We start from the raw sequence: 26583 nt of genomic DNA on the forward strand, positions 1-26583 counted from the left end.
CACCTGTCACCATTTATTGATTGCATTGCAACCCCACCTTTCTTCCAAGGAGCTATACATAGTTTTCTTCCTTCTTGTTTCCTCCTCACAACAACCCTGTGAGGTAGGTTAGGCTGGGAGGCGGTGACTGGCCCAAAGTCACCCAGTGAGCTTCATGGATGAGTGGGGATTTGAACCCTGGTCTCCCAGGTTCTAGTCTGCTACTAACCCAGTAGTTCCCAAAGTAGGTGCCAACCCTTAATGGCGGTGCAATTATCTAGGGGAGCACAAAGTGACAGGGGGGTGTTGGAGGTGTAAATGAGTGTCTTTTAATTACCTTTTCCCCCTAAGTGCAAAAGTTCAAAACAGGAAAAGTACTCTGACCTCTTTTGGTAGCAAACCCCAGTGTATTCAATGGGGCCTGTTTGAAAGTGTTCTTATGATTGTGATATCAGCAATGTAAATAGAACTGTTACATAGCAAAATTATTTTAATTGTCAGCACTTGAGAAAAGCTACCATATGCCTTTGAAGAGCATGTAAGCCATATTAGATTATTAGCAATTTAAGATGACTGTATTATCAGCAAATACAGTTGTGAACCTTGCTTGCACCTTTAAACTTCATTTGAACTGTCACAGACTGTTTTGCATTTCTCCCCCTCCACCCCCACAGGTGTATGTATTGTTGGCACCTGTCTGTCTCGAGAGACAATGAAGTGCGCCTCCGGTGCAAAGTCAAACTTTTGGAGAATCACAGCGCCTGCTGTGGCTGCAGAGACCGGCAACTCGTAACTGTTACCTCCTGTGTTGTTATTGCTGCAATAGCCGCACCAAAGTGACCTCTCTGAGGTGCAAGCCTAGACAGTGTATATGGAGGTACTGCCCAGACGACAAAACCACCCCCCTCGGCCTCACTGATGTGGTCCAAAGGAAAGCACAGTGCCGGATTTACGTATAAGCTAAACAAGCTATAGCTAGGGCCCCACTCTCTTGGGGGGCCCTAAAAAATTCAAAGGAAAAAACACCTGGATGTACATTTCCAAAATATAAGAAAAAAATTAAAACCTACATACAGCAACAGTGTTTTGTGTTGTGTAGGCTCCTATGATGCAAGTAATGGGCCCCGCCTGCTAGCCTGCTCCCTAAAATATCACTGGTTTGCTCATTTCTATATATAGGGTGCCTACATGCTGCATGGACTGGTTGCATGGCATATATTCAACACAAAAAACAGCGACAATTTGTTGTTGACAAAGGACAGCTGGACTTATAAAGGGCCCCATTACCTTCAGTAGCTTAGGGCCTCATCAAACCTAAATCCGGCGCTGGGACAGCAGAGCAATATACTTGGCACCACCTTGGCTGGTGGCTTTAGAGGAGATCTATTGCCACCCACCCACAAATTTTTCTCACACTCTACTGGCAGGAAGCTTTCTACCAGTGTGTAGATAGATTTCAGGCAGCTTAAATACTGCCCTACCTTTGTACCTCTTGGAGATTCCTTAACAGCCCTCAGTCAACTTTATAGTGGCTTTCAGTTTGCTTTCTTATGGTGCCACCCTAACTCCTGCCAGGCAGAGGTGGGGCTTGATGGAATGGCACAGGCAATGCCAGACCTCCAGTGCTTGTGCTGACCAGGGCAAAAAGTGATAGCCAGGGGCAAGAAATGTTCCTAGGTTGGCACAATGAATTGGCCTGGATCTAGCCTATTGCTGTTGCATGAATCTGCTGGCCACTCTAAGCAGAGATGCCATTGGAGGCTACCATTGGGGCCCAGTGCATTGGGGTACATTTGCCAGAGGAGCTTCCTTGTTGCCGATGGAGCTTCTCTGCTGGCACAGCTGGGCTGGGCTGGGCTAGGCTGGGTGGAGAGAAATCTCCGCTCCATCCAAACCCTCTCCAAGATGGCAGATAAAGGGTTTAGATTACTTACCCAGCTATCATCCATAATACACCTACAAAGGAGTAAACTCTATTAAACACGGAACAACTTCCCAGCAATCATTCATAGGATTGTACTGTTTGTCTTTAAGATGCTAGAGGCCTGCAACAGGCTACCCGTCACCCGGAGTTTGATGTTAATGGTAAAACAGAAACAATACATCAAAACATACATTATAAAATCATTGAAGTCATATTTTAATTCACGTTAGTTGATTTCATGTTGAAATATTCAACATATTGTTGCAAGTCCAAGGAAAAAGCATTTTTTTTTACTAATCAGGTCATACTAGAACACATTTAAAATATTTAATATCAAACTCATTTCAAGGCCCTGTGGAAATCTATCACAAATGCATTTCATTATATTCCTTGAAATTATAAATCTAGAATAATAAATGATGCTGTTCAGATGAAATCTTAGAAAATTTTAGATTGGCATTGAATTAAATTTGACTTGAAACCTACAGAGTTGATTTAGTATGATTGACATTCATCTCTTGAAATTCATTTTAATCTAATGTAATTCTTCCCCAAATAATTTGGGGAGGAGGCGTAGCTGGATATATAGCATCTGCTTTGCACCCAGAAGGTCTCATCTTAGATCTCCAGGAAAGGCTGAGAGGAACTACTATCTGAAATTGATTACAGCATCTATCTGTTGATTAGAGCGTGGTGCTGATAATGCCAAGGTTGCAGACTCAATCCCTGAATGGGACAGCTGTATATTCCTGCATTGGAAAGGGTTGGATTAGATGATTATCAGGGTCCCTTTCAACTCTACAATTCTATCATTCTATGAAATCCAGGAGAGCTGCTGTGTCAGTATAGACAGTAATAAGCTTGATGGACCAATGATTTGACTCAGTATAAGACAACTTCTAATGTTCCTATTATATTGGTTGGAAAGGACTAGGACCACACCCAAATCCCCTATCACTGATGGAAAACAAACAATAGTGAAGGTACCTGGTTGTGGTGTGGCAACTGAACTACTTGGAAAACAGGTGAGGTTAGAAGCTCTATGGGTTTCTTTCTTCACCTTAGTTTTCTCCCTGCAAATTGGTTGTTATTCCACCATCTTTGGGGTTACTGCAAGTCTGCTGAGACCTCTTCTGCATTGGTATTGCAGTTTTGGCTATGTAAGCATGAGCATAGGAAGACTCGAATTGGTTTTTAGTGTATATCTATATATATATGATTTGGATTTTGCTGTCAAATGGTGGCATCAAAGTGATGTTTTCAGTTGTTGAAGTGTATATTGTAAAGTGTCAGATCCTGGGACCCTGTTGCTCTTCAGCGTTTGTAAAAATACGTTTGTGTCACTGATATGTACAAAATGCATATATTAGATTCCAGGTTTTGCTTGCTAAGAGTAGAACGTTAGCACGTTTTTGTGGTTGCCTCGGACGAGCAAAACTGGAGGCAGGTTCCTTGAGAGAATTTCTAACCAAGCCATATAGAGGTAATCGGATATAATTCCTTTTCTTGCTACTGGTAGAGTCCTGTTGAATGGAATAGGATGAAAGTATTAGTAATATTCTTCAGTAATACAACAATATTCCCCTCCAAATAACATTTCAACCACTATCTGAGCCTTTTCCATCCCTGAATGTCATTTGAAATGACCAGTCATTACTAAAGAGGTGCCATTTTTACAAATCCTTGCTCAGATTAAAAAAAGTACACTTAAAAAGAACAATCAAATAATAGCACAAAAATCTTAGCTAAAAAGTCAACAAAAGCACGTACAGTACATTACTTTCATTCCCATTAACAGCTTCAAATACAGTACAGGGCCTTATAGATACCAGTGAACCTCACTGAACCACTGTCCTTTGTCCTTGAGTTCTCGCTTAAAAATCTCCTGGCAAAGTTTGGCTTGCTTTCTGAACAAATCAAAATTAAATCTGTGTCACTTACAGAACAATCAGATTAGCAGCCCTAGAATGTTCCTGAAGGAGTTCGTTCAAACGGACCTGGCGGTAGCTCTGTTTAAAAAGAAACAAAATTTACTGCAATAAAAAAACTGGGGGTCTTGACTTAAAGCAGAGTTTAGTGATCATAAAAAATTCACACAGGCCATACTTCTGTAAGTCATACTTGGTCTAAATTATATGGGCTGCAAACTGGAAGCATTAAGTTTATGATTGCTTGAGGAAAACCTAAAAAACAACCCCCTGAAACATTTCATATTCTGTTGTCATTGCCATATTAATATGCACCAAAAATTATTTTTAGTCTGCTGCATAATGAAATACTGATGGCTATAAAGTATAACTTCACTTAAGAGACATGAACCAGTGAGATTAACTTTTTAATCTCTTAAAACTCATTTGTTGCATGATTTTGTGTTGATGATCCTACTGAAGATCAACAATTTCCCAGTTTCCACAGGCACCTTTAGCAGAGAATCCTTTACTTATTTGGAGGAAATATAGAATATAATGTACTTTGTCTATAGAATGCTCCCTACCCAGATGACACAGCATATTTCCAAACTAAGTTTGCCTGGGCAATGATATTGCATTTTTATTTTTTATTTTTTTGCATTTTTAATTCCCCCCCATAAAAAAAATTTCTGCCTCTTACGTACCGCCCCCCCCCCACCCGCCCGCAAAAGCAATTTTATTCCATGGCTTCAACATTTCCAGTAATTTTACTTTTCTGCTTCCCATTTTGTTACATTCAATAGCTGCGGCATATCTATATCAGCAACTTAAAGAGCATGTTTAGCCCCGCTATATTAAATGGAATTTATTTCCAGCATAAGGGTGGATAGGATGGTGTCCTTAAACTGAATTCTCACTCCCTCTTCCCAAGGACCCTTGGAGTAACATTGCTCTGTTAGGGACTTGAAATGTGATGCAGACAACCCATAGCCCCCTACCCAAATTGCAGTTCCCGGGATTCTTCCACACAGGGGACCTTTCTTAGCCCAATAGCCCAGATTCCAGCATGGGCAACCTCCCAGGCCCTTAAAGCAGTGACAGGTGGGGCTATGTGTAAAGGAAGCAGAGCAATCAATATATTTGTCATTGTATAGTAGATAATATTCCAGCCATGCAAAAGGCAGAGGTTTACACACACACACACACACACACACCATCTCTCCATCCTCGATCCAGGAAAACCAGAAGCATTATCACAGATCATGGGCACATTCCAGCCTAGCAGAAGCACTCAAGGAAGGTGTGGCCTGTGAAAAGGTGGGTGGCCTGCAGAGAGTCCCACAGGCCAAGTGCAGAGGCTGGGTAAAGGTAAAGGACCGCTGGATGGTTAAGTCCAGTCAAAGGTAACTGTGGGGTTGCGGCACTCATCACGCTTTCAGGCCAAGGGTGCCAGCGTTTGTCCACAGACAGCTTTCCAGGTCATGTGGCCAGCAGGAATAAACTGCTTCTGGTGCAACAGGACACCATGACGGAAACCAGAGCGCACGGAAACGCCGTTTACCTTCCCGCCGCAGTGGTACCTATTTATCTACTTGCACTGGTGTGCTTTTGAACTGCTAGGTTGGCAGAAGCTGGGACGGAGCAACGGGGGCTCACCCCGCCGCGGGGATTTGAACCGCAGACCTTCCGATCGGCAAGCCCAAGAGGCTCAGTGGTTTAGACCACAGGGCCGTGTTAAAACTGGTAAATATTTCATTGCGCATATGCCCTTGGTCTAGTGGTTTATTACTGTCAATTGGAACCAGTCCATCCCAAAACATTAGAAGCAGTGTCTTTAAAGCCTGTCACCTCTGGACAAATTAATGCCATAAATAAAGAATATCATTCAGCAGCTGTTTTGACTAGTAGCAGTGCACCTGCATTAACTCTATACAAGGGGTTCAAATTAAATCCTGTTTTCTGCCAAACTTCACCATTTAAAGAGATGCTCACCAATTCGCTGACTGCTAATGAAGCTAGGTTCTCTTTTTCCTTTGTGACCTACCAGATTTGCCTTATTGTTCTCAGGTAGTGCTTGTGCACAATTTTCCTTTTTGACTTAGCCATTCCACAATGTCAAAAGTAATGGCAGGTATTGCTCTTTACCTTTTCCTTGACTGCTTCCAGCTCTGCATCAGTGATTTTCCACGGTGCCTCTCTCTTTAATTTCTCAGCAGTTGTTAAATCTTTGCAGCTTTCATGAAGGCGGTATGGTTCAATCATCTCTTCAAAGAATTTCCAGCTGGAACAGAAATTATAAAGGAGGCATCACAGCGGGACTCTAACTCATTATTTCACAGATATACCTTAGAATGGGATAGACTCTGTTGGCTTTGGAATTGTGGCTGAATTTCATACAAAATCTTTAGACTTCATGCATCAGATTTTATGCTCCGTTATATATAAGCAGCTTCATTGTGGAAACACCTTGTCTAGACAGGTCTGCATTTGTCACTGCTAAGCTTTTTATCTATCTTAACTGTAAAATAAAACATAGCAGCAAAGTATACTACATTCATTTCTGTGTACACAAGAAGAAAACAATAGTTTTCTCTTTTCCTTGTTTTGACTCCTGTTGTTTGGCTGTATTACTAAAACCAGGCATAGGCAAACTCCGGTCCTCCAAATGTTTGGGACTACAATTCCCATCATCCCTAGCTAACAGGATGATGGGAATTGTAGTCCCAAACATCTGGATGGCCGGAGTTTGCCTATGCCTGCTAAAACTGTGGAGGAAGCAACAACAACAACAACAAAAAGGGGGGAGGGGGGAGGCCACAATCCAGCATTTGGGCTACACTTCAATGTGCACCTAATTCTGTCTTGAATTGCGACTATAGTTTGTCAATAATAGCTTTTCAGAGATACGAAACTGTGATGGCCTGGGAATCTGATTCAGAGGCTGAACCGGAGGAATCCCAGCCTGCACAGGAGTCCCTGCCTCCAGGGCCGGCTGAACTGGGGCAGGGCCTTGATTCTGAAGCGCCTGCACCTGTGCCGGATCCTCAGGAGCAGGCACCAGGTGAATCCACTCTGGCTCCAGAGGTGGTTGAGGACTCAGTGCCTGCAGGTGAGTCTCCCCCTGGGTCCAGTAAACCTTCAGCCTCTCCTGAACTGCAGAGGCTCAGGGCAGAGAGGCGAAGGGAACTGGTTTCTCCCAGGAGGAGTGCTCGCCTTAAGGCCAGGAGAGGCGGGTCTCCTGGGGGCCGGGACTGCCCCTGGCCTCAGAGAAGATAAAGGCCAGTCAGCCCGGTCCCAGGTTGCGGGAGCAACGTCGTTGAAGAGCTTTTTCAGCCAGCATCCAGTCCTGTTTTCCCCAGAGTTCCTGTCCTTGCCTGGCTTCCCACTGTGGACCCTGCTTCGCCCGAGGAGGACTGTCTGCCAACCCTCAACTCAGGTCCTGGACATCGCCCCACGGTAATCTCCCCCCTAGACCAGCACAGAAACTGGCATGTGAATGCACAAGTCATTATGCCACAGGTATTGATTCTTAGTGTCCTGCCATGGTCTCTGGTTAAACTAGTTTGTCAGATTTTCATTACACTCAGATTTGTACCATGGAATAGCCCAAACAAGCCCTTTGCCCCTGACCAGTGCAGCAGAACATGGGTGTAGATTGCTATTACTGTAACGTCCAATACATGTGACAGGACAGAAGGCCCTATTTCTTATTTCAGCACCAAGTGTCATGTCTTGACTGGTGGAGTCCTTGCCAGATGATGACCAGGAGGCCCCAGCCTTGCACCAAGTCCGGAGTCAGGCTCCATCTGGGAGTGAGGAGCCAGAAATCTGTGATAAGGCTGAAGTGGAGCCATCCACATGCAGGATGAGTTTGGCCTCTGAGATCAAGGCAGAATGGGCCCCAAACTCAGGGGAGATGCTGTGTCACAAACTACCAGATGGAAACCTGGACCAACTGGACAAGTGCCAGCCTATAGGCAAGTACTGCTTGGGAATAAAGGTTTCATCTCAAGGAGACCTCCAGATGAAGGCAGTTGATAGAAGTCAACTAAGATTGGGATGCGTTTAAGGCAACTCCAGCTCAAAACCCCCAGTGGAGGAGGTTGGAAAAGCTGCTGGAACAACCTTTGTGTAACACCAGCACTCTGCTCTGCCTGATCCTCTGCCTTCTCCAACTCTACTCTTAGGAGTGCTGGGTCAAAAAGTACTTTTGTATTTAGAAATTTACTAAAATCGTATTTTCACTTATTTCAATTTCTGAGTTACAGTACCATCTTATACATGCCTAAAGGTAAAGGTAAAGGAACTCCTGACCATTAGGTCCAGTCGCAGATGACTCTGGGGTTGCGGCGCTCATCACGCTTTACTGGCCGAGGGAGCTGGCGTACAGCTTCCGGGTCATGTGGCCAGCATGACTAAGCCGCTTCTGGCAAACCAGAGCAGTGAATGGAAATGCCGTTTACCTTCCCGCTGGAGTGGTACTCATTTATCTACTTGCACTTTGACGTGCTTTCAAACTGCTAGGTTGGCAGGAGCAGGGACCAAGTAACGGGAGCTCACCCCGTCGCGGGGATTCAAACTGCCGACCTTCTGATCGGCAAGCCCTAGGCTCTGTGGTTTAACCCACAGCACCACCCACATTCCTACTCAGAACTAATCCACATTGAGTTCAATGAAGCCTACTTCCAGGTAAGTGTTATAGGATCACAGCATCATCATCATCATCATCATCATCATCATCATTATTAAAAGCTGATCTTACCTCTCTTTGTTTGGTTTCATATTGATATCACCAATGATGTGAATGTCAGCAAACTTTATTCTGAACTTGCTTAAAAGTGAAGCCATCCTGAAAACAAAAGGAAAGGTGTATTTTTAGCATTGTGATTCATAATGCTGATAAATTAATAACTAGTTAAAGAGTTAAACTGTAGTAAAGGTGCATTAATTGGTACTTCTCAGTTATAGAATGTGGTGAACATGGCATGGATGAGCTAGTTGATATAGCTGAAAACCAAGAGCAGTGGGAAGTAAAACCAGTGGGCTTTACATGGGCTGCAGCACTTGCATTATTTTCAGGACCAAGTAACAGTCATAGAACCACAGAAAAGTAGAGTTGGATGGTATCCTGAGGCTCATCTAATCCAACCCCTGCAATGCAGGAATTTCAACATGCAGACCTCTTCTAATCTGATACCATAACAGACCCTGCTTATCTTGAAAAAGAGCAGACAGAGGGCATGTTTTGTCAAAATAAATTTAAAAATTGTTCAGTAGCAGCTTAGAGACCAACTAACTTTGTTCTGGGTATAAGCTTTCATGTGCATGCACACTTCTTCAGATACCACTCTTCTTCATGTTTTGTAACACTGAAAATATCTCCAAACTAACAATGTTAAGAGAATAATGCAGGTTTGAGACTACTACTAATATGTAGAATTTATATAGCACTTCAGATAGCTCCACATATGGTTGTCAAGCCTCTGCTTAAAGACCTCCAAAGAAGGAGACTCCACCACACTCCTTGGCAGCAAATTCCACTGTCGAACAGCTCTTACTGTCAGGAAGTTCTTCCTAATGTTTAGGTGGAATCTTCTTTCTTGTAGTTTGGATCCATTGCTCCGTGTCCGCTTCTCTGGAGCAGCAGAAACAACCTTTCTCCCTCCTCTATGTGACATCCTTTTATATATTTGAACATGGCTATCATATCACCCCTTAATCTCCTCTTATCCAGGCTAAACATGCCCAGCTCCCTTAGCCGTTCCTCCTAAGGCATCGTTTCCAGGCCTTTGACCATTTTGGTTGCCCTCCTCTGGACACGTTCCAGTTTGTCAGTGTCCTTCTTGAACTGTGGTGCCCAGAACTGGACACAGTACTTCAGGTGAGGTCTGACCAGAGCAGAATACAGTGGCACTATTACTTCCCTTGATCTAGATGCTATACTCCTATTGATGCAGCCCAGAATTGCATTGGCTTTTTTAGCTGCCGCGTCACACTGTTGGCTCATGTCAGGTTTGTGGTCAAGCATGACTCCTAGATCCTTTTCACATGTACTGCTCTCAAGCCAGGTGTAACCCATCTTGTATTTGTGCCTCTCATTTTTTTTGCCCAAGTGCAAAAAAAATTGTCTCTGTAATTCTTAAAAGGACCCTGTAACAGGCAGTTAGGACTGATAGTACAAGGTCATCAACAGCAATTTCCCCTCTCTCTTTCCCCTCGTCTCATGCACAAATAATCTTTATAAGCAACGAAACCTTAAGCAGAACATTAAAGCTATACATACATTAGCTTTTCCTCTTCCAGGCGAGTGACTTTTCCACCAGTAAAAATCCTTAATTTACAATCTTTCCATTTTTTGCGGAGGGTGAGCATGTAGGGAATTAGAAGTATTAACCCTGCGTAGACAGATTTTATTAAATTAAATATATACCAAAACTAGAGCAACGCATAAAAATAAAAAGCCACTTTTATTGCTATTAAAATTGTGTTCCCCGATTTTTTAAATTTTTCAGATAATTGGTTATTTATTTTTATTTTGCAAACCCTACCTTGACTATTCAGCCTCCCCCACGCCATCACTGTGTGATGTTCCTTTCAGCGACTTACCTCCGTCATCAAACAGCCACCACACGTCAATGGTACCTTTCCCTTGCTTTTTTTTAAACTGAGCGCTGGCTTCCAGCAACCGCTGATTGAATTCCCCAACATGCATCGAAGAGATTGTGCTAATGCTGCTTTCTGAAAGGAGAGGACATGCTCAGAGCCTTTCTGCACAATCACCGAAAGTGCTCCACAACACACCAGCTTAGCACTTGGAAGGCAGTTAAGTACAATGGGAAATGCTTATTTAGCCTTTGAGCACTTCATGGATCATACATTTAAGTTTCATAACCCAGGGGACGGAGCATGGATTTACTAGAGCGAAGTGAGTGAGAACCACCCTCTTTTGTTTTTAAACAACTTGTCGCTACTTTGAATTATGTTTGGTTAGTGTCATTCAGTTGTTCAAAAGGCTGTGAGATTAGTGGCTTGAAATGCAGTGAGTTTGTTCATTACCCACACTGCATTTCAAACTGCCTTTGTGTGGGATGTGATACATAGATAGCAGTCAAGTACAACATTCCTTGTTTTCCTAGAGTGGACATGCAAGGGGATGTTTGGTCCAGCCAGTCGGAACTTCCTGTTTCCTCCTGGGTAGGGACATACCTCTTCTTGTATGTGACTAGAGGTGGGCGTGACCTTACCTGGGCAGGTAACAAACCCACAAGACACGCAGCCCTCCTCTCTCTTTTCCATCTTCCTTTCGTTGTGTGAACTGCAGTGACTATCAGGCTGCAGTCACTGGGATTAACCCCCCACATGTATATACCATATTTTTCACTCTATAAGACGCACCAGACCATAAGACTCACCTAGTTTTTGGAGGAGGAAAACAAGAAAAAAAAAATTCTGAATCCCAGAAGCCAGAACAGCAAGAGGGATTGCTGCGCAGTAAAAAGCAGCGAAAGCAACGCAAAGCGCAAAGCTTCAGCGAAAGCAAAGCAAAGCGTCTTCAGGGCAGCAGGAGGAACGCTCCCCCTGCCCTGAAGAGGCTTCACGCGGCTTCACGCGGCTATCCCAGAAGCCAGAACGCCAGATCGCTGCGCAGCAATCCCTCTTGCTGTTTTGGCTTCTGGGATAGCTGCACAGCCTGCATTCGCTCCATAACACACACACACATTTCCTCTTACTTTTCAGGAGGGGAAAAGTGCATCTTATAGAGCGAAAAATACGGTACTTTGTAACTAAGTCTGCCTTCAGGGATCCAACTGTGAACTGAATGTGAGTAAACTTCTGCTATATACTTTACACAAGATTGTGGTGTGTTTATTCTTTTAAGGGAGATATAAGGGAACTTACCAGAAAGCTAATAGTGAGAGGCTTAAACAAGCCTGCAACCAGCTACCCACTGTGCGTTAAAAAGGGGAATGTAAAACTCTGCTAAGTTATAGAACTTGCTAGCGTAAGTTCAGAAGGATATTAAAACAGAAAAGGTCATGCGCGTCAGGTGAAGAGATCCCTGCTCCCTCTCTGATGCGTCTTATACACAGAAAAGTATTGTACTTGACAGTTTTTGTTGCAACAGGTTAACATGGATACCCTTGGGTTCCCTTCTGAAATTGGTTCTTCGGGAAAACTAGTTGGTGACCAATAAGCTATTATGTATTTTATCTTTCAGCTTCAGGGCTTGCCTTTTTTGGGTACAGTCTTTGTAATGTTGAGCTTGGCGGCTCTTCTGAAGTATCTCTGGATGCCGCCATTTCCATCTTCAAATTCGCTGTCCTTAATGGTAGCTTCTAGAACTTGCCTCTCCTGCTCCAGCTTCTTCAATTCCTCTGTCAAAAGAATGCAAGACTGACAATAATAATTGCTTGTGAGTTGAGAAAGACAGATAAGATCCAGTTAGATCTGTGGCATTTGAACCTCTGTGAATGTGCTGTGAATGAAATTGCTTTTCATTGGCCACGATTACCTTGCATTAAATAGATCCTTAAAGGTAAAGGGACCCCTGACTGTTAGGTCCAGTCGCAGACGACTCCGGGGGTGTGGCGCTCATCTCGCTTTATTAGCTGAGGGAGCTGGTGTACAGCTTCTGGGTCATGTGGTCAGCATGACTAAGCTGCTTCTGGCGAACCAGAGCAGTGCACGGGAACGCCGTTTACCTTCCCGCCAGAGCAGTACCTATTTATCTACTTGCACTTTGACATGCTTTTGAACTGCTAGGTGGGCAGGAGCAGGGACCGAACAACGGGAGCTCACCCTGTTGCGGGGATTTGAACCGCCGATTGGCAAGCCCTAGGCTCTGTGGTTTAGACCACAGTGCCACCCATGTCCCATAATAGATCCTTACGCGGGGGGGGGGGATGTTCTTCAGAGTTTCTTATGTTGACTTCTAAGCTCAATATGCTAATAATGCTAATGTATGCAAACTTAAGCTGAAAGCATGGTCAGTGTCCAGCACAAATATTTCATTTCTCTGTTTTGTTTCACTACATTCTGGACAAGTACTCCTGTGTAGAGATGGGAAGGCCTGGAAAAACCCCAGAAAAATTGGGGAAAAACAGATTTCCCCCCAATTTTTCCAAAGCTGTTTCCCCCCCGGAAAAATTGAAAAAACAACAACAGTTTGACACTGGGTCCCACCCCCCATTTTTCCACCCCCCCAGGCCTTCCCATCTGTACTACATTGGAAAGAGACTTGGGCTACAATCCTATACCCACTTATTTGGGACTAAACCCCACTGAGCTCCATGGGAATCACTTCTGAACAAACAGATACAGGAATGAGCTGCTTGTAATGTAATGCTGTAAATAAGGTGATACAGAAAGTATACCTAGTTCCACAGAAAGGACAGTGGCAGAAATATAATTTCCTTTAAATTACATTCTCATGTAATTTTGGCATGATTATGACCACTTTCATATTTCATCAAAATTAAAAGTAAAGACTGTCCTTTTTTTAAAAAAGAAGTTGTAGTTGAATGTGAACAGACCATTTTTTTTACCCATTTCCAGTCTTCTACATAGATTTACTCTAGATCTATTCTGAATGTTGGGAGTTCTTTGTTTAAGATTCAGTACGTTTCCGAGCACAATTCAAAGTGTTGGTGCTGACCTTTAAAGCCCTAAACGGCCTTGGCCCAGTATACCTGGGTGGTGGAGTCTCCTTCTTTGGAGGTTTTTAAGCAGAGGCTTGACAACCATATGTCAGGAGTGCTCTGATGGTGTTTCCTGCTTGGCAGGGGGTTGGACTCGATGGCCCTTGTGGTCTCTTCCAACTCTATGATTCTATGATTCTGCCTGAAGGAGCGTCTCACCTCCATCGTTCTTCCCGGACACTGAGGTCCAGCTCCGAGGGCCTTTTGGCGGTTCCCTCACTGCAAGAAGACAAGTTACAGGGAACCAGGCAGAGGGCCTTCTCAGTAGTGGCACCTGCCCTGTGGAACACCCTTCCACCAGATGTCAAAGAGAAAACTAACTACTAAACTTTTAGAAGACATCTGAAGGCAGCCCTGTTTAGGGAAGCTTTTAATGTTTAATAGGTTATTGTATTTTAGTGTTTTGTTGGAAGCCGCCCAGAGCGGCTGGGGAAACCCAGCCAGATGGGCGGGGTATAAATAAATTATTATTATTATTATTATTATTATTATTATTATTATTATTATTATTATTATTATTTGTTTCTCTTATCTTCTTTTTCTTATTTCAGTTTCTTAGCATTTGTTGTGTTTTACTCTAATGGTACAGAATTGATATCTGCTATTATTTCATTGTAATCTTCTAGGATGTATCTCAGATTAGTAAAAAAAACAACATATCAGCTAGTTTCCTCACTATTTTAAAGCAAGAGATTATAACAGGTAGTTCTTCTGGAGACAAGCATAGAACATTGTCCTGTCCTGAATTCTAGCCACACAGATCACGGGATTATTTGGCTGGAAAGAAAAGTTTGATTTTCTGTATAGTAGAACGCAGCAAACAAATCAGCTGTATTTGTCCGTCTGTTCCAGTTTGATAAGAGAGAGATTTGTGTGTGGATTTGTGGGTGGATTCTGAGCAATTTGAGGATAGAAACTGTGGATAGAGGCAGCAGGTGGCAGCAGAGAGTTGCAATTTTGCATGATGATTAAAACCAAATATTGATTTCAAGCTAATTCTTGGAGATTAGCGATGGGAATCTCGTTGCTCTCCAGATATTGGCAGATTGAAACTATCTTCAGCCTTTGCCAGCATGGCCATTGGTCAGGGATGGCTGAAGTTGCAGTCCAGTCACGTCTGGAGCTTCACAGGTCCCTAATCTTAATATTTCCCTGCCCTGCTCTTAATATTTTTTGGGGGATCTTTCCCTTCTGGAAACCCGCTGGAATGAAAGGCAAGACCAACTGATTTTTAAAAAAGTAAAAGACCCCTTGATGGTTAAGTCCAGTCAAAGGCGACTATGGGGTTGCAGCGCTCATCTCGCTTTCAGGCTAAGGGAGCCGGCTTTTCTCCACTGACAGCTTTCTAGGTTGTGTGGCCAGCAGGACTAAACTGCTTCTGGCACTACGGAACACTGTGAAACCAGAGCGCTGAAGGACTGTCTCTTTAAAGCCCTTTGCTTGTCTATGGGGCAGGTGCAAGGAGTGTAGCTTGAGAGGATTAATCTGGGCTGAGAATGATGTAGGAACTTGGAGCTGGAACTCCAGTAGACTAGGGTAGGTAGCTCTAGCGACCTGTCCATGGTGCTGAAAGCCTTGTAACTTTGGGTCCTTGTTCACCAGGTCCGGATCTCAGATTATATTCCTCTGCCAACCTGCCATTCTATCCTTCACCTTCCAACATTCTCATCCCAGGGGTCTTGATCATGGATTGGGATATGTTTACATGTTGTTTCCTGTTTTTACTAACTGTTCCTGGCCACTTCTGTGGGCTTATCCCAGGGTGGTGGTGGTGGTGGTGGTGGTGATGATGATGATGATAATAATAATAAAAATCTCATTTATACCCTGCGGGTGTAAATACCAGTGCAGGTGGTGCTGTGGTCTAAACCACAGAGCCTAGGACTTGCCGATCAGAAGGTCGGTGGTTTGAATCCCTGCGACAGGGTGAGCTTCCGTTGCTCAGTCCCTGCTCCTGCCAACCTAACAGTTTGAAAGCATGTCAAAGTGCAAGTAGATAAATAGGTACTACTCCGGCGGGAAGGTAAATGGTGTTTCCATGCGCTGCTCTGGTTCACCAAAAGCGGCTTAGTCATGCTGGCCACATGACCCGGAAGCTGGACGCCGGCTCCCTCGACCAGTAAAACGAGATGAGTGCCGCAACCCCAGAGTTGTCCGTGACTGGACCTAATGGTCGGGGTCCCTTTACCTTTACCCTGCCCATCTGGCTGGGTTTCCCCAGCCACTCTGAGCGGCTCCCAACAGAATATTAAAAACACGATAAAACATCAAACATTAAAAACTTCTCTAAACAGGGCTGCCTTCAGATGTCTTCTAAAAATCAGATAGTTGTTTATTTCCCTGACGTCTGCTGGGAGGGCATTCCACAGGGTGGGTGCCACCACCGAGAAGGCCCTCTGCCTGGTTCCCTGTAACCTCACTTCTTGCAGGGAGGGAACCGCCAGAAGCTCCTCAGAGCTGGACCTCGGTGTCGGGGCTGAACGATAGCCTGCCAGTTCTGATGTGAGAATTTCCTCAAGCACAGGAACTTCTGTTTTCTAAATGGGGAGTGCTTTGAACATACAGTGGGAATTGCTGTGCACTTGGGGAGTATTCATCTATTATTACCTGGTGACCTGAATCCTGACCAGATTCGCCCCCCCCAGCCCAGATTGAGTGTTATCTACTGAAATCCTTTCTCTGACAATTCTACAGGGACAGCACAGCTTTCTAGCCCATTGATTATCTTCCCCTCCACTTTTATGTCTAGATTTCCAATTGATTTCTTTTATCGCAACTATGGGGCATAAAATCCCCCACTAATTATACATATCTTAAGAGTTCCCACTCTCCAGAGAAGATAATTAACCAAATCAATGGCCATGCCATAAAAGTAATTGAGCTCGTGCGTTTGGAAACTAGTGGAATTTTTGAGGAAATGTGCTTGTTTACAGGAATAATGCCTCTAGAGCACGAATTTTGTGAAGTTCAGTTCATTAAGCCAGTGTGGTGTAGTGGTTAGAGAGGTGGACTCATAATCTGGTGAACTGGGTTCGATTCCCTGCTCCTCCACATGCAGCTGCTGGGTGACCTTGGGCCAGTCACACTTCTCTGAAGTCTCTCAGCCTCACTCACCTCACAGAATGTTTGTTGTGGGGGAGGAAGGGAAAGGAGAATGTTAGCCGCTTTGAGACTCCTTAGGGTAGTGATAAAGCAGGATATCAAATCCAAACATACCTTGAACCAGGAGGACTTGCGATATGTCAAACCCTTGGCTTATTCGAGCAACAACCACACCAAAGTCAAAGTCAAATGCATCACTGGAACAAAATATAAATGTATATATGCATATAAATTGTTTTAACACAGCATTGGAACAGTGACAGTTTACTTGGACATTTTTCACAAGCAGTATGAGAAACAAATGGATTTCTAAAGTTAGAAAGTCCATTTGGAATCCTCCCCCCACTCTCTCCTTTAACCATCAACAGTGATTTGATTTCCCAGCTTTTTGGATTCTGATATATAGAATATATGAAGGAGCATTGCAAACATTGGATTAGCACTTGTAACATACTTTGATAAAGGGTATTGAAAAAGGAGATTTAATAGATTGGATAAAAGTATTTAGTCGCAGAAAAGAGAAGAGAAAATTATTGGAAACCAGGGAGAGGAGTGGGGGGGGGGGAGTCCATAGGTCGGAAGAACCCCTATAAAGATCTTGATTTCATTATGGATTGATGCAAATAATATTGTATGCTAAAAAAAAATCTAAAATAAAAGGCTTAAAAATCACTGTGGGAACCATGGGAAACAGTGATTTTTCCACAGTGATTCTTCCATCCTATGGAAAAATCACTGTTTCCCATGATTTTTTTTTAATCCACAAGTGGAAATATCTTCTCTGCATTTTGCTGTCAGTGAAAAAGCTCCATGAGTTGGGTTTTTTTTGGGAGGGGAGAGCAGGAGGAAAAAAAATTATGCAGTTTATCTGTTCCTGCCACTTGTCTGCTTGGGTTCTGTAACTCCAGTTTGTTTCGGGTTAAAAAAGAAATGAAGCAAAATGCAGATGAAAGAATATTGGCAGTCCCTGCAACCTGTAGTTTGAGCCATGGAGGGAAGCACAAAGTAGATTTTGCTTGAGATAAATGCCTAATCAAGTTATTTTGCTCTCAGCCATATGGCTCTTTCACAGAGAAACCTCCCTATTTCTTTTCCTTTTTTTAAAAAAATATTTTTTTATTAAATTTCCAAATTTTACATTTCAAATTAAGCCAATGAAGTCAATGAATGTATGACAGAATAAAAGAAACCTTCCTATTTCAAGGCATGTGTAGGTTGACAAATTTAAAATAGTTTGAAACTAGCTTAGTGGTCACGGTTAATTCCAAGAACTTCAGGAATTGTAATTTTGTAAGTAGCCAATACTGTAACTCATCCTACGCAATTGGTCAAATTGCAGTCTATAGAATTCTTGTACTGGGAGCCATGGCAGTTAAAAAGTTTTGAAACAGGCTTAAAATTTGTAGTGTGGCCATCAAAACACATGCTTTTAATGTCAAGCATGATGACTCTTTCGCTCTGCACACCAATATGCATGTGAAGGAGAAATTGGTTTGGGGTTGTGGTCCTAAACTTCTCATGTTGATGGCTGGGAGTGGGGAGGCATTATGTTATAATCTGTGTTTTCTGCCAGTGTGGTGTAGTGGTTAAGAGCGGTGGACTTGTAATCTGGGGAACCTGCTTCACGTCTCCGCTCCTCCACATGCAGCTGCTGGGTGACCTTGGGCTACTCACACTTCTCTGAAGTCTCTCAACCCCACTCACTTCACAGAGTGTTTGTTGTGGGAGAGGAAGGGAAAGGAGAATGTTAGCCACTTTGAGACTCCTTCGGGTAGTGATAAAGCGGGATATCAAATTCAAACTCCTTCTTCTTCTTCTTCAGATTGGAGGGGGTTTTCTGCTATGTTGGAGGTCCTAGTTTTGACCAATCAGGTGGGAAAGCTGTTACCAGTAGTAACAGGAAGCCCCAAAATGGGGCATTTGGGGGTTGGGTACCAGATCTAGCAGACCCAAAGCCTCATGGATCCCTCAAGGGCTGGTGGTTCTCAAGTCCCTCAGCTATGCTAACTGGTGCAGCAAAAATTGAAAACATTGCTACCATCTTATGCCCTGGCCAACATGAGGCACAAGGACTATAGATGTAGCGGTGGTCTGTTGTCGCCCTACTCCCCAGCCGGGGTTTTGATTACTCCCTACTTACTGTGTGGTCCACTGTTTGAAACTGGAATCCTCAAGTTTGATGGTGTCTTTATTTGTTGTGACACCATCAAACTTGGGTCTCTAGCTGTTGTGGGACTACAACTCCCATCATCCCTGACCACTGGTCCTGCAAGCTATGGATGATGGGAGTTGTAGTCCCACAACAGCTGCAGACCCATGTCTGAGAAACACTGCACTATTATTGACAGATGGCAAACAGTCCCAGTTGTGCCCCAAAACAGCATGCTAAATTCTTCAACTTACTGTACGACACCCATGTAATTTTCAACTTCTACTGCGGTGGCTTCTTTCCAGTCCTTTTTAAATCCAAGCACCAAAGTATTTGGTCTCATCCTGCCCAAGCCGGAGGCCTAGTAATATTAAGAGGCAGTGTTTAACAAGATGCATGTGCAAGGTTCATCCAAAATGAGAAATAATGGCAAAAGATAACTGAAGTAATGTTCTGGAGGGATTTGAGATTAAATTACATTTGGTGAGTGTCCTTCATGCTTGTACCCAAGCAGTACATATAAAGATTAGCTCTAAATCATCTCGGCTGTAAATGGTTTTTAGATGACAGAAATGTAGCTTTGCTAAATTAGCATACATTTGCATTTTTTTCTGATGCCTGCTCATTAAAACGATTTAATAATTTAAGATCAATGGAGTTTTCATGTTACTGTTCATGTGCTCATTTCTAACATGATAGCACCAGGTTTGTAGCAGCACCCATTATGAAAGCATGGCATGAACTGTAAAGAGTTCTAGTATCTAGGACTAGATCCTTTTATTCAGGTCCTTTTATTTAATTTATTGCTGCAGTCCTAAATACAATTACTTGTAAGTCCTATTGAACACAGCAGGACTTACTTTGAACTTGCTGAATCAGGCTGCAGGATTCCTGGCATCCTAGGAAATAATTCACACCTAGCTGAGCACATTTAGGGGGTCAGAATTTGTGCGTTATTGTCTGGAAGTCCACTCCCCTTCACCGTGGGGAGGAGTTGCGGTGGACCATGTGGCTACCCACTCTCCTCTGGGAGGAGGGGACAAAGTCCCACATTGCCCAGAGGATCCCGGCCATGTCAGCAACCAGTCTGCCAATCCGCTGGCTGGGGGCGTGGCGTGGCCGGGACCCATTTAAATGGAGGCGCAAGCCAGAGAGCTCCAGGGAATGTTTAAAAGGCTAGCTGAGAATGTCAGACCTTTGATGCCCCTAAATGCATAAGTTATTTAACCTTATGTGCTGAAACTGGCCAACATCTGATGGAAATCAAAGCATGGCTCTCTACAATCAAGGCCTGGCTGAAAGTCCACTATAGAACAACATCTAACTCCTTCTTAACCTCTATGCTTGAAGAACGCATCTCATCCAGATGGTATAGAGTAGGGACAGCCAACTCCCAAGAGACTGGGATCTACTCACAGAATAAAAAACTGGCAGTGATCTACCCCTTTTGGGGGGGGGGGGGTCAGGTCATAGTTGATTAGCTTTTTTAAGGGAGGAAAGTCAAAGTTGTTGACCTTTTTTGGGGGATCGACCAGTCCATCACGATTGGCCAGGTGGGCATCCCTGGTATAGAGCAATTCATGACAAAATCCATAGTTTGGGCATTGCTCTCTAAAGCCTTGAAGCATGTGACGAAAGTCACATATTCCAATTAATCAAGCAGTGGCTCTATGACCATGACAGTGCTTGCTACCTCATACTCTGAGATCTTGTTCTCCAGAGTTCTCCTTAGGTCTCACAACATCCTATGGAACCTGTGCCAAATACCTAAAGAATTTACTACTCCCGTCCCATTGAAGAGCCTTTATGCTTGCGAGATTAAATACTTTCCCTTCTGCAATGACTAAAGGCAGATTCTCACATACTCCATATCAAGCCTGTTTTCCTGCCTGCAAACAAGAAGCACCAGATTCAATAAACAACATTGTCTTAGATTGCTCTCTACACAGGAGACCTCGCCATCTGATGCTGAGCAAAATGTTGGATCTCCGGCCCACAACCCCGAGAAGAAGCCAAATGAGGTTTCTCCTGGCAGATCGGGACAAAGATACCACTGCTTTGGTAGCGTCCTTTTTAGCCACAATTTTACCCAAGGGTTCCCAACAGACCATCCCTTCAGGAAATAGACTGAGCGTAGCAGAATATCTAAGTGCACACGACCACAGTGTGACTCTTTAACCCTTGACAGCTTCACCCTTGTCCCTTTACTTATCCCAGTGATTTGAAACGTTTTATATTGTGATGCCAATAAAGGTATTTGATTTGATTTGAATGTAACATTTAGTTCCATACAGAGACAAAGAAGATGAGTGTTATTATCATTTCATCTATTAGATTTCACCTGTGGTGCTGCTGTGTATTTAACAGCTCACCTGGTAGCTATAGGTAGCCAGAAATTCCATGCAAGCAAGTAAGAGGGCTCACAGAGGAAGGATAGATCGTTACATCCCTGAAACAAATACGTGCTCTTCCAAGCCCGTATTCCCAGCATGTTCTCATTTCTGTCTCAGTGATGTCTTCGGTGGCTTGGTAATGTACACAGAACGGGATATGATCTCCAAGGATGTACTTTATGGGGAGCTGGCTTCAGGCACCAGGCCCATTGGCAGATCAAATCTGTATTATAAAGATGTCTGCAAACATGGCACGAAGGCTGGCAACATTTAAAATTTTGTCCAAAATGTATAAATTGCTGCTTGAATGGCATTTGAAAGTCAGTAAAGGTAAAGTCGGTAATGATTCTTTGGGCCAAAGATATTGGGTATAATATACAGTTGAATGATTGGGAAAAACTATGGAATGAAGGTTTAAAATTTACTACATGCAATGCCTTAAAGGAAAATGTGATGAAAATGATGTATAGATGGTATATTACACCCGTTAAATTAGCTAAAATGTATAAAGTTAGCAATAAAAGTTGGAAATGCAAAGAAAAAGAGGGAAAATTTTATCATATGTGGTGGGAATGTAAAAAGGTGAAAAACTTCTGGGAGATGATATATAATGAGATGAAAAAATGTTGAAATATACATTTATTAAGAAACCAGAAGCATTGTAGGAGATGATATAAATAGAAAGGATTGTAAGTTGTTTTTATATGCAATGACCGCAGCAAGAATATTATTGGCACAAAAATGGAAGCAAGAAGAATTACCGACAAAAGAAGAATGGAGGATGAAATTGATGGACTATGCAGAATTGGATAAACTAACCGGAAGGATTCAAAACCTGCAGGACCAGAGATTCACAGAAGACTGGTGTAAATTTACAGACTATTTGAAAAGTAATTGTGATGACCAGATTACGTTTGTAGGTTTGCAAGAAGTTTTGTGAGGTAAATTATTTGAATTATTGCAAAAATGGTTAAAGAGGTGGATTGTGAGTTAAGATAATTAAAGGCAATAGGAATTTAAGAAATGCAGAAGAAATGACAAAAATGGTGGATCATCAGAGGTGCTGATGGAAGTCCAAAAAGATTGTATAAGATGAGAAGTTCTGTGGAATGTATAATAATTGGTATGTTGAAATTATATATATATAGACTGCTGGGGGGGAGTGCAGACTGAAAAAACGCCATGGTGTGTCTGTAACAGTGAAGCCAGATGCCTTCATCTGCTAGGGCTACCATATGTCCGGGTTTTCCAGTGAATTGGGCTGCAAAAATGGCATCCGGGTGGATATTTTTTTTTGCTGAATCGGATTTTCACTTTTGGGGATATGGCAACCCTATCATTTGCCCCATCTGCAATAAAACATGTCTTTCCCATATTGGTTTCTACAGCCACAACAGGTGCTGTAACTCTCCAATGGAGAGTTTATCCTCAATGGCACACTCTTCCATTGTCTCTCGAGATAGACAGATGTCAACATTGAGTCTGCATGAGCTGCAGAGGAAGGAAAGGGTCTTCCTTAACAATTGGCATGGGAGCGCAGCTAGGGAATGGGGAGGAGAAGATGACATTCTCCTAATGTGTGGGGGGAACAAATGACTCCATCCCTCCTCCACAAGTCTACTTGACGGTAGGTAGTTAAGCGGCTAGTAAACAATATATCAGTGCTGGCTGTGGAGGAGCAAGTCAGTGGAAAATTAAGCAAAATTGCAGGCTATTAACTTTTGTGGGATGTAATCCACTGGGAGCAGTCAAATACAACATTCCTTGTTTTGCTAGAGTGGACATGCAAGGGAATGTTTGGCCCAGCCAGTCAAAACTTCCTGTTCCCCCTGGCTTGGAGCATCCTTCCTTCTGCATGTGACTAGTAGGTGGGCGTGACCTTTCCAGACCTGGCAAAAGGCCAAGTCATGTAGCCACCTCCCTCCTTTTCCGTCCTGCCTGCTTCCTGCTTCATGCTGTCAGCCAGAAGTCCCTAGGTTATCTCCCGCGTGGGGTAAACCTGTTTGTACATATTTGTAACTTTAAGCCTAAAGCCTGCCTTCAGATATCACGCTGTGCTCTGCCTGATCATGACTAAAACTACTTTTTGTTACTTATGAACAAGACTGTTGTGTCTTTATTCTTTTAGGAGGGATCAAAGGGGTCTTAACTGGAATAACAGAACATATCTCAATCTGGGCAAGCCAGATTGAATTGCTTATTATCTTAAGAGACTCACATGAGTCTGCAACCAGCTTCTTGCTGTGTAAAGGGGAAATGCACTCTGCTGTATAAAGAAACTTGCTAGTGCGAGTTAGGAAGGATAATATTAATCAATATATCCTCTGCTGTCACCCAAAACTTTCTCACAACTTTAGTCTGCTGATATGTTTGGAGATCTAGGATTATGTTGAAGTCTAGTTCACAACGTGCATGTTTATCCTTTGAAGACTGCACCATCAACTAATGACTTGGATACCATCACAGATCTTACATTCCAGATAAAACTTTAAGGTATTGTTTATGTTTGTAGCCACTGCCATATATGTTGGGGCCTCACTTGTTCTTTTTCTCAGTATAAACATCTGCCACACAATGTGGATAAGATAAAGAAACTGTTGCTAAATGACAAATGAGTTGCAGCATAATGTTATAACACATAGAATATTAGATGTAATGCAATAGAACTTGTTTGGGTAGTCTCAGGCGTTTGTGAGACATCCTTAAGGCATCTCCATTTACTACAGGGCCATTTAATATGGCATTGATTAGTTAGCTGCATAGCCTGGACCCAGAATTATTTCTGAAGTAAGCCATAATACAGAGAGAGAGAGAAGGAGGGGGGGTGCCTCCAGGATTCACTGTGTCTTTACAAGACATTATCCACATCTACACAAGCATTCTTCACAAATAAAGAGAAATTCTTCACCTAACGGAGGCTGCTTTGAAGTCATGCTCATTGCATGTGCAGTGCAAATAAAGAGCTTACTTGGAGGAGACTTTTGACTCCATCTCTAAAGCTGTCGGCTGCCACTGCAGCATAAAAGGCTTTCCTTTTGTTCTTTGTCAGCCAGGCCTGCTTGGTTGCCATGCCGCTGTTCATCTCTGTAACGCACAGCTTGCGTGGGCCCTGCGTGACACAATAATATATTAGGGAGAGGACTTTGTATTATGCATCACACAATAGTGCGATTTTGAAGGAGTAACCGAATCTGCTCTGCGAGGGGAGGATGGAAAGAATGTCAAGGAAGGGGATAAAAAAAACACACACACACATTTCCACAAAGGTTCTGCAGAGATTCAACCTTTTGAAATGAAACCTGCTGCCAACATCACTCATTTTCTATTTCAAGGAGGGGGTAAGCCTGTTAACACCACTTAGGTATAGTGAGAGCTGACAGAAACAAGTATGAAAATATAATTTGAGAAGTGGGCCCCGTAGCTCTTCGACAAGGGGCAGGAAATAGCATGGGGTTAACATCGTTGACAATCTAATGATCTACATTCTGGAAATAATTGTTTTCAATTGGCAAACCATTTTATTTTTTTTACATAGTGTTTATGCAGTAAAGTTCACAGGTTGGTATTTGGGGGGGGGGCATGGCAGCCTGTTTTAGGAATGGTGAGTGCCAAGTGGTGAGTGTCAACACAACAGCTAGTTCACATGTCCATTCATCGAGTGCTGGACTAGGGACTCGGACAGCAGGGTACAAGTCCCCTCTCAGCCATGAACTTGGGTGAACTTGGGCCAGTCACTTTCTCTTAGCCTGACCGACCTCACGGGTCGTTCTGAGGATAACATGGGGAGGAGGAGGAGCATATATGCTACCTTGAACTCCTTCAAGGAAAAAATGGGATATAAATCAAATAAATAACAACAACAAAGTCACTTCCCAGCAGCCTTGTTCTGTAAAAGATAAACATGTGCTCATCAAGCCCAGTTGCAGCTAACGACTAAAAGCTTCAGGTGAATATCGCATTGCTTTTTCCAGCTTCTAAGGAAGACAGGGAAGTCCTACAAATAGCACCACTTGGGGCTCTGTGACCTTTTTGTTTTTTTTAAAAAATATATTTATTAGGTTTTTACGAAAGAAAAAAACACATAACAACCACAAAAGTAAAAAGAAACAAAATATAATACAGAAAAATAAGATTCCACCCAACAAAATAAAGAACATAAAAAACTCCAACTTTTAGAATCATACTTAATTAACTTTCTTTCTTTACTTCCTCGTGCCTCCCTTTTGTGTGTTCCTCTTTACCCAATCAGATACAGCAGATCCTTACCCTCTTTCAAAGCTCATTTCTAATGGTATTAGATTCATTCTATTATGTCTCCAATCTTTCCTCCTTATACTTAAACACCTTTGAAATATTATTTACTTTCGACATAATATAACTTTAGTCTTTCACCCTTTTCTGTTACGTTTTTGCATACTTTTTAAAACTGTATCACTAATGCCATATTATTTTCAAATCCAACATCATTTTAACATTCATAAACTTTGCAGTGTTTCTGCAAATAGTCTTTAAACTTCTTCCAGTCCTCTTCTACTGATTCTTCTCCCAGGTCTCGGATTCTGTGACCTTTTTGAAATGGGCCTTAAATACATGCCAGGTTCCTTGACTCTTAGTTCCATTCTTAAATTCTGGGCTCAGAATAAGGCAAATTGGATAATTTGCCACTGGAATAACTGGTTTGCAACATAGATTTTGACTATAAATTCTTTTATCAGGTACAGCGTAAGTACTATTCTTTACACGGGAATTGGGCTGGTGTTTTTTTTAAAGACACCCAAGTACCGTATTTTTCATTCTATAAGGCACACTTTTCCCCCTTCAAAAATTAAGGGGAAATGTGTGTGCGTCTTATGGAGCAGATGCTGGCTCCTTGGCTTCAGCGATAGCAACGCGAAGCCTCCGAAGCTCAGAGGGAGAGCTCCCCTGGCGCTCCGGAGGCTTTGCGTTGCTTTCGCTGAAGCCGCCTGAAGCCCCTGGAGCGCAGTGGGAACTCCCGCTGCGCTCCGGAGGCTTCAGGCAGCTATCCGCAAGCCTTCGGAGTGCAGCAGGAGTTCCCGCTGCACTCCAAAGGCTTGCGGATAGCCGCCTGAAGCCTGGAGAACGAGAGGGGTCGGTGCACACCAATCCCTCTTGCTTTCCAGACTTCGCTTCGCTGGAGAGGCGCTGCACAGTTTTCCCTCTCTGCACAGCGCCCCTTCAGCGAAGCGAGAGGAGAAATGGAAGTGGCTCTGTTTCTCCTGCCGCTTCGCTGAAGGGGTGCTGAGCAGAGAGGGGGAGAATTTTCCCCCCCTGTTCTCCCCCTCCTATGGTTTGGTGCGTCCTATAGAGCGAAAAATACGGTAAGTGTAATTGTGCAGTCTTTCTGGGCATGATGGGAGTCCTGCTTGCAGAATACCCCTGTTTTCATCTCTCTCTCCTTTTCCCAGTT

At 43.2% G+C, this 26583-nt stretch overlaps 1 protein-coding gene across 2 annotated transcripts in view; it reads right to left on the bottom strand.

Moving 5' to 3' along the window:
* Positions 1-2176: 2176 nt before the first annotated feature.
* The window catches only part of SLC12A1 (solute carrier family 12 member 1), a 75757-nt gene continuing 51350 nt past the window's right edge, over positions 2177-26583 (bottom strand). For both annotated transcript variants that reach the window (XM_081888840.1, XM_081888841.1), the window contains 10 exons: positions 24124-24264; positions 19017-19123; positions 16728-16810; positions 12045-12188; positions 10420-10551; positions 10097-10208; positions 8576-8662; positions 5959-6094; positions 3845-3912; positions 2177-3426 (listed from right to left, as the gene is read on the bottom strand). In XM_081888840.1, the coding sequence (XP_081744966.1) occupies positions 3291-3426; positions 3845-3912; positions 5959-6094; positions 8576-8662; positions 10097-10208; positions 10420-10551; positions 12045-12188; positions 16728-16810; positions 19017-19123; positions 24124-24264 (1146 nt within the window). In that variant the 3' untranslated portion in view covers positions 2177-3290. The remainder of the gene's footprint in view (positions 3427-3844; positions 3913-5958; positions 6095-8575; positions 8663-10096; positions 10209-10419; positions 10552-12044; positions 12189-16727; positions 16811-19016; positions 19124-24123; positions 24265-26583) is intronic.

Source organism: Podarcis melisellensis (assembly GCF_964234715.1).
Source record: "Podarcis melisellensis genome assembly, chromosome: 14".
Classification (NCBI taxonomy): Eukaryota; Metazoa; Chordata; class Lepidosauria; order Squamata; family Lacertidae; genus Podarcis; species Podarcis melisellensis.